The sequence below is a fragment of the Mauremys mutica genome, chromosome 2 (assembly GCF_020497125.1).
Source record: "Mauremys mutica isolate MM-2020 ecotype Southern chromosome 2, ASM2049712v1, whole genome shotgun sequence".
NCBI lineage: Eukaryota > Metazoa > Chordata > Testudines > Geoemydidae > Mauremys > Mauremys mutica.
The window spans coordinates 242,819,623-242,828,066 of record NC_059073.1 but is presented as its reverse complement, the minus strand read 5'-3'; the positions used below and the strand labels follow the sequence as shown (position 1 = coordinate 242,828,066).

General features: G+C 43.8%; 1 protein-coding gene across 2 annotated transcripts; it reads left to right on the top strand.

Moving 5' to 3' along the window:
- Window positions 1-365: 365 nt before the first annotated feature.
- On the top strand, window positions 366-5,385 carry ARL4A (ADP ribosylation factor like GTPase 4A). Of its 2 annotated transcripts, none has more exons than XM_045007209.1 (2): window positions 366-506; window positions 619-5,385. In XM_045007209.1, exon 2 carries the CDS (start codon window positions 700-702, stop codon window positions 1,300-1,302), a length of 603 nt encoding a protein of 200 aa, XP_044863144.1. In that variant the 5' UTR covers window positions 366-506; window positions 619-699; the 3' UTR covers window positions 1,303-5,385. The 2 variants fall into 2 exon arrangements, with proteins under 2 accessions (XP_044863144.1, XP_044863145.1); XM_045007210.1 differs by having other exon boundaries at window positions 396-485.
- The last annotated feature ends 3,059 nt before the right edge of the window (window positions 5,386-8,444 follow it).

The window sequence follows — 8,444 nt, the reverse complement described above, 5'->3', positions numbered from 1 at the left end:
GGCGCCTCCTGCTGGGGCACGTGCCGGGCTATGCAGCAGGGAGGGGTGTTGCTCCATCCACCGCCCATGAGGCGGGCAGGTTGGGGGCGTGGCTGCGTTGGAGCTCCGCGGCCACGGACGGGGGACGTAGTGTGCACTGAGCGCCCTGCCTTGAGGGCACAACGTACAGACCCCGCCTCTGCCCCCGCCCCGCCCCGCACCCTCGTGTGTAAACCCGGCAGGACGGGAACGCGCCGCGGCGACCCCTGGTGAGTGGCGGATGCCTGCGCCAATGGGAGGCGGCTCTCGCTTTACTCCCCACCCCGCATTTCCCCGCGGCCAATGAGCGGCGCGCTGCGGGCAGGGGGGCGGGGTTCGGCCAGTGACGGGTGGAGCAGGCGCTGCCTCGGACTCCGGCAGACGCTGAGGAGGCGGCGTTGCGGCGAGTCGGGAGTCGCTGCGGGGCTGGGCGCTCGGCAGGGACATGGGGCCGCCAGCGGCGTGAGGTGCGGGCTGCGCCAGCCGGGGTACGTGCGCGCGGCGTGTGGTGGGGCTGAGCGCGGACCTCGGTCCCGGCTCCCCTCAGCGCGGGGCGGGGCGGCCGGTCACCGGGGCTAACGCCTCTCTTGTCGCTGGCAGGGTCTGAGCGCGGCTCGGCGGCCGAGGGGAGCCCGGCTGTGCCTGTGTCGGCGGCGGCTCGCTGTCCCCCCGCCGCCGGCGATGGGGAATGGGCTCTCGGACCAGACGCCGATCCTCTCCAGCCTGCCCTCCTTCCAGTGCTTCCACATCGTGATCCTGGGGCTCGACTCGGCGGGCAAGACCACCGTGCTCTACAGGCTGCAGTTCAACGAGTTCGTCAACACGGTGCCAACCAAGGGCTTTAACACGGAGAAAATCAAAGTGACGCTGGGCAGCTCGAAAACGGTCACCTTCCACTTCTGGGACGTGGGAGGCCAGGAGAAGCTGAGGCCCCTGTGGAAGTCCTACACCAGGTGCACGGATGGCATCGTGTTTGTGGTGGACTCTGTCGACATCGAAAGGATGGAGGAAGCCAAGACAGAACTTCATAAAATTACTAGGATATCTGAAAATCAGGGCGTGCCTGTCCTTATAGTGGCTAACAAACAGGACCTGAGGAATTCCCTCTCTCTCTCAGAAATCGAGAAGATGTTAGCAATGAGCGAGCTGAGCTCTTCTACTCCCTGGCATCTGCAGCCTACCTGTGCGATCATAGGGGATGGACTCAAAGAGGGACTTGAAAAACTACATGATATGATAATTAAGCGAAGAAAAATGTTGAGACAGCAGAAAAAGAAGAGATGAGTTCTGTTTCCACACTTCTGTCTTAGAGTAGTTCCATGGTCAGAATTTGACATAACAGCTTCCAAAGCCTGACCTGCTTGCTTGGATGCTGTTAAAGCTTAGTTATGTTAAACAATCAGTTGCACAACCTTGCCTTGTGGAAGTTGTGCAGTCACAGAACCTTTTGAAAAGCAGAAACAGAAAATAGTTTTTCCAAGGTTTCTGGCACTGTATTATTTCGGATGCCCTATAAAGTAATATAAAGCTATCAGGAAACAGATGGGTGGGTAAATGTGACCTGGATATCTAAATAGCCAAATAAAATGAGGTTTTTTTGCTTGGTGTTTGTATTCATATATTTGAGGGTGCGTTTTTACAAGAAATTTGCATTGAAGGCGTTCAGTGTTTTTAAATTTCTAATGCTCGTAAGTTGACTGTTTTAGGTGAATATATACAGCTTTAAAAATATTGATTTCAACAAGGTGTATGGAATTAGCAATCCATTATATCACGAGACTGTGAGCCTTGGGGGTTTTTATCTTCTTTGGTAATGATTTCCATGAGAGAGTTTGACTGTGGTATGTTTTTTTTAATTTGGCACTTTTGAAGTTAAATCACTTTTAGTTCTAATACTTGAAACTTCAGTGCTGTGGATTCTGCAACCGGTAGAGGAAATAATACTTGTTAGACAAGTACACAACATGCAAGAGCATGGATTAGTTTTCCCAACATGTAGCATGATTTGGTGTGTAGTCTTCTTAGAAATAGCTATGCATTTAGAATATGCTTATGTCATTTGGAGACTTGTTCCAGAAACCTTGTTTGCTGTTGAAAGAATTAAGTTACTCTGACATCCCCAAGTTATCAACACAAAAGTTAATTTGTTGTTGCAGTAAAGGAGATGCATACAGCGACTTAGGTCTCCCAAGACTTTTAGCAGTGCAGCATTCTGGGCTCTTTAGATTATGGCAATAAAACTTGATCATAATGAAGTATAAAGAGAGCTAAAGTCAACAGAGCACACTTTTTGTATCTGCAAAAATGCCCAGGTTTGTTACTTATACTGCTAGGTCACTTTCTATATAGCCTTTTTATTACAGTTTTTGTAGTGCTTGTGGTTAGGAATGTAAAGGAGCTTTATACACTTGAAACACTTTGACACTGGGAAAACATGAGTTTAAAGATGGCCTGTGTTCTGCTCTAATTATGCTTTAAGCTGTTCTTGTTTACAAAGTGCGCAAACAGTATTAACTGGGCAGGACAGTATGTCTAATGAGAAGGGAGAATAGTTTTTCTTACTGGTACAGAACTTCAAACAATTGTCTAGACATCTTGATTAGCAAATGAAAAGGGCTAAACTAGAGCCTGAATTTTAAGATTAACTTTATTGATGCTGTAAAACAGAATGTTAGATTATCTTGAAACTTCCATTAGAAATATCAGTCTTAAAAGAACAATGCAAGAATCATTTCCTCTTACTCACTCAACCAGCAAAGTTACTGCATTCTTATCTACTGCCATGTATTAAGAGGATAACAGCTGAATGTCAATCAATGTACGGTATTGATATCTGTATAAAATCAAACTTCATGGCCAGCAGCTGTTTGTCCATAAGGTAACCAAAAATGCACTTTAGTTTTTTCATAATTGAAAGTGACAGCTTTTTTTTATTATTATTAAATGACACCCTGGTCCTTTTGAAAATTGAAGTAGCTTCCAGTGGAGCTTTTGTACGTTGGTTATATATGTACCTGCACTAGTGACATTGAAAGTCACTTACTCAGTAATGTCTATATTTATAGAAATGTGGATAACTTCTTAAACCTCAATAAACAGAACTCAAAACAAGTCTGCAGGGAGAAGGTGTTTGACTTCCTTGAGTTGCAGTGAAGTGTTCTTGTTGGCCTCTATGTGCAAATCTCGCTCTCAATAGCAGTAGAACAATCTGCATGAAAATCAAACTCTTATAAATGTGGTGAGATTCGTAAATGTGACAATGTTATAAATCACAGGTATCTCATTAAAGACTTAATATCAATGGCATACTTGTATTATGTTCCATATGTTTGTAACAGAACACTTTGCTTCTAGCTATAGCCATTTCTCTCCTTGTGCAGTGGTTGTGTGTATTGTAAACCTTCCCTTCTCATGAACAGATTTACATGTTGCATACGTATTTTCTGGAGCAGCTCTCAAATTCTCAAAGTTCTGAAATCATGTACCGTATTAACAGACTACAATGGTAGTATTAAATTCTTTAATCAGCTGAGTAACATTTTTACTTGGTTTAGCATTTATGCTAGAAAGGTGAGGGTTTTTACTATGTAGATGAAATATGTTGCACTTCTCATACCTATACAAGGGTACTTCTTCATTGTAAACAGAAGTAGATTGAAATTTTCAAAGCAGTGCAGAGGATTCAGCCACACTGCTTCTTGATTTTTTTTTTAATGGAGAATGTGAGTAAATCCCTTGCACTGACTTGGAAATCTCAATGGCAGTACCCATACAAAGTGCCCCATAATTGCTGTCAAACACTTGTGTACACTATTCTGATTTCAAGGTCATTCAGTTTTGATAGAGAAACATGTAGGGCTACTTCCCCCCCCCCCCAAATTAGGTGGGTACAGTTGTACAACTGGAAGCACGTAGCTCAAAAAAATAAAAATCCCTCACCTTTGAAGTTTTTGGATGAAACTGTTCCAAATGTAGTGGATCGTTGCCCACCAAAACTGATTCTACATCTTTATGTTGTACCTTTTTATCCCCAAAGGGCTGAGGCCAGTTTGGCTTATATTGGCAAACCTCCAGCTCCCCTCCCCCCTCCATGCCCTAATTAGCAGGTTGTACAGTACTATTGTACAAGGAGGCATTGAAATGCCAGTCTCTTTCTTATGGCTCATGAGTGAGGGTTGCATGCTGTGGAACATGCCCTGCTTCATCTGAGAGCTTAATAGTTCGTAAAGTAAATTTTGTGGGGAACTGATTGTGCTTCTTGCCCCAAAGCCATGTAAACAATCTTCCTTCTTTCCTATCTACCCAACCTGTTCTGAATAGTGTCTAAAGGATACTATATAATGCTGTCAATGGGAGTTAGGGTTGATCTTTCAAGCTACTGTACACTTATTTCCCTTAACTGTATCAAGAAATACTAGTGTTAATGCACTCCCTGTTGGTACCCCACTCCTTGGTAACTTTATGAAGAACAGTTGGAGGCAGTGGGATGTGAACATGGTTGCACATTATATCTTGAGCCTCATAATGAGTGCAGTAAGATACTTTCTGCAGGAGATCCTGACTGTTCTTAAAGTAGCCTTGTTCATGTACGAATCACTATTCCCCTTATTATAATGTAGTATTACATAATGTTGACTGGGAGCAGTGTTATCATTTGACATAAGAAAACTTCAACCCAGAGCTATGATTTCTATAGTAAGCCGAAGTTGGGATGTGTAAGGAAGTCTTTATTTGAAATAAACTAAAGTTAAAACAAACTTTTGTTTAAATTCAAGTTACTCCACTGTTATAGAAATTAAAGGTTTGGTAAATGTCTTTTGTTAATGTAGATTACTTTATAAACTGGTTTAATAAAAGTAACAGCTATTTCATATAAGGACATTTTAAACACACTAGGAAATACCTAGAAATGTGAAACTGCTTGGAGCAGTTGTGTCAAAGGGAATGAGTTACATCAGTAACTTTACCTACGTTATTTGAGTCTCGGAGGATAATTATACTTAAATCAACAATTACTGTGTGAGGAACAAAGAAAACAAACATGGTGAGACCCAATCAAAGAAACTGTTAATTTCTCAGGTTTTATCTTTAAAAATGTGGAGTTTCTTCGATTGATTGTACAGGCTTAATCACTTTATGTACACTATATTTTTCATTGAAGAATATGAATTAATATCTGTTTTAGCTAGCAAATACTGTTGATCTGTGGTACATTGCAGGTCTTGGCCTTACATTAAGCAGAGTGTTGCTTTGAACATATATTGGCTATTCAGTTTTTCAGTACTCTGAATTTTAGCCACGATACATGTCAGCAAACCAACATTTGAGAGGTTACAGTTTGGTAACCTAAATCATTCTTCCCTCTTCTCCCCCCCCTCCTCCCCCCAGCAAAATAAAAATCTTTGTATCAACAGAACAATAGCTATATGTATTTACTGCTGTCTACAAACAATGTCTAAAAGAGGGGTTCTCAGGGTGGTGAGGTTATAACATAGGGGGTTGCAAGCTGTCAGCCCTACCCAAACCCCACTTTGCCTCCAGCATTTATAATGGTGTTAAATACAATGGAGGAGGGATAGCTCAATGGTTTTGAGCATTAGCCTGCTAAACCCAGGGTTATGAGTTCAATCATTGAGGGGGCCACTTAGGGATCTGGGGCAAAATCAGTACTTGGTCCTGCTAGTGAAGATTGGGGGATGGATTTAATGATCCTGCAGGGTCCCTTCCAGTTCTATGAGATAGGTATATCTCCATATATTGTATAAAGTGTTTTTAATTTATAAGGGGGTATTGCATTCAGAGGCTTGCTATGTGAAAGGGGTCGCCAGTACAATAGTTTGAGAACCACTGATCTAAAAGACAACACACAGTTCTTATATCTCTGCCGCTGGTATTTGTATATAATATTGTAATATAAGAAGTGTGTACTGATGTAACAAATCAAGACTAACAGTGGGATCCACAAATGTACTTAGGAGCCTCCTAAACTTAGGTGCCTAAGATTTAAGCACCAAGTCTCCCTCTACCCTTCCCCCCTCCACTATGATCCACAAAATCGCTGCTGACCCCTCTCGGTGCCTAAACTCACTTGCTGGCTAAATTTCAGAGGTGCCTATGTTTCAGCCTCTGGGCACAAGCACTGCCTCACACTAGGTATCTCTTCCCTTCCCCATCTTCCTGTTTAATCCCCAAAGCTAGTCACAAACCAGGGGAAGCCCCCTAAAATTGTGGCTGGAGCCCAATCCAGTAGGTGTGCTCAGTCTGCTTACTGGTTTGGTTCCCATTCAAAGTCTGGCCAGAGGAGGAGGAATTGTACCTTTTAACTCATCTGGGATGTAGGAGACCCAGGTTCAATTCACTCCCCCTCCCCGTGTGCCAGAGAGAGAGAGAATTTGAATAGGGGTCTCCCACTTCTCAGGAGAGAGCTTTAGCCACTGGGCTATGTGATATGCTGATGTGGGTCTTCCTCGGTGTCTCCCGTTGAAGTTCTAGTAATTAAAGAGTGATTGGTGCAGGAGGATTGGATATGGGGTTTCCCACTTCCTAGGTGCTTTCCCCAAACACTGAACTACAGAATCATTCTCGCACACTCTCAGGCCCCTAGGTAGTTCTACTGTGGCTAAATGCTTAAATTGTCATTGAGCTGGGAATTATTGTGTGGTCTAATGGTTAGGGTACCCACCTGAGAGGTGGGAGACCCTGGGTCTAATTTCCCTGGCCCACTTAGTCTTTCATTATTCATTAGAAGTGGCACCGCTTCACCAGAAGATATTGAGGGGGCCCCCATCAGAATATTCAACACTGCAGTGATTAAAGCCCCTCCGTAGTTAAAGTTTGGTGGAGACCCCTGCTTAAATTCTTTCGCCTCTGCTGCAAGAGGGGGGAATTGAACCTTGATCTCCCACATCCTCCATGAATACTCTAACCACTGGGCTAAAAGTTATAAGGTGGCAGTGGTGGCACTACCCCACCTCCTCTGGCCACTTTGTGTGACTCAAGGCAAAGAAGAGCTTAGGCACTTAAGCTGCCTGACTCCAGGAGAGGGGATCCTACTTGTGGATTGCTAAACAGAGCTCTGGGCCTCTCTGCAGCCCAGATTTCTGTCTATTTTTGAGAGGAGGGTGAGGCTTAGCACACATCTGTCTGGCCAGCATCTCCATTAGCTAGTTTAAGTGGCTCCTGCCACTAGCTGGCTTTTGTGGATCACATTGATTGTATAGGGAACCTAAACACTTAATTCAGCTTTGTGGATTGCGGTATCATTCCTGTGATTTTCTAGTCACCGAGAAGTTAGGTGCCATAGTGCTCAGCTTGGCAATGTCAGTCCCTTGGTGGATTCCACCCTTAAGCTTCACCTCTGAGAGTGGGAGGAAGTAAAAGTATAGGGAAACAGGAGCCTCTCTATGCAATTAACAATTCAGCTGTAGACAGATTAGGTGGTGGCAGAGAGGATGGATTAACGACAGTGATGGAAAAAACCCTTTTGTCACTGTAGCAAGCATCTACATGATGGTGCTTCAGTGGCACAGGTGCAGCACTGTAGCTGTGCTGCCATAATGTCTGTAGTGTAGACAAGATGCAAGCTAAAAAGAGAAACACTTGGCCTTAAAGCAATTTGTAAGGACCTGGCTGAAAAACAACCATAAAAAATAATACCTAGAAGTAAATTGGAGATTGGGTGAATTAAGGGGTAGGAAACCCAGCCATGTAATTCTTTTTACAGATCTTTACCTCATGTAAAATTATATATGAACAATTATCACAGTAACAAAAGATAAGAAAATTGATAAAGGCTATACACCCTCAACTTCAGGACATAAACCAAGCATTAGCTAGCTGTGATCAGGAAGAAACTTCCCTTTCAGGGATACTATTCTCTAGTTGCCTATCATAGAATATCAGGGTTGGAAGGGACCTCAGGAGGTCATCTAGTGCAACCTCCTGCTCAAAACAGGACCAATTCTCAACTAAATCAGCCCAGCCAGGGCTTTGTCAAGCCTGACCTTAAAAACCTCTAAGGAAGGAGATTCCACCACCTCCCTAGGTAACCCATTCCAGTGCTTCACCACTCTCCGAGTGAAAAAGTGTTTCCTAATATCCTACCTAAACTTCCCGCATTGCAATTTGAGACCGTTACTTCTTGTTCTGTCATCTGGTACCACTGAGAACAGTCTAGATCCATCCTTTTTGGAACCCCCTTTCAAGTAGTTGAAAGCAGCTATCAAATCCCCCCATATTCATCTCTTCTACAGACTAAACATTCCCAGTTCTCTCAGCCTCTCCTCATAAGTCACGTGCTCCAGCCCCCTAATCTTTTTTGTTGCCCTCCACTAGACTCTTTCCAATTTTTCCACATCCTTCTTGTAGTTTGGGGCCCAAAACTGGACACAGTACTCCAGATGAGTCTCACCAATGTCAAATAGAGG

Excerpts from the sequence above, each read along its gene's own strand:
- ARL4A (XM_045007209.1), top strand. The coding sequence starts at position 700 with ATGGGGAATGGGCTCTCGGACCAGACGCCGATCCTCTCCAGCCTGCCC.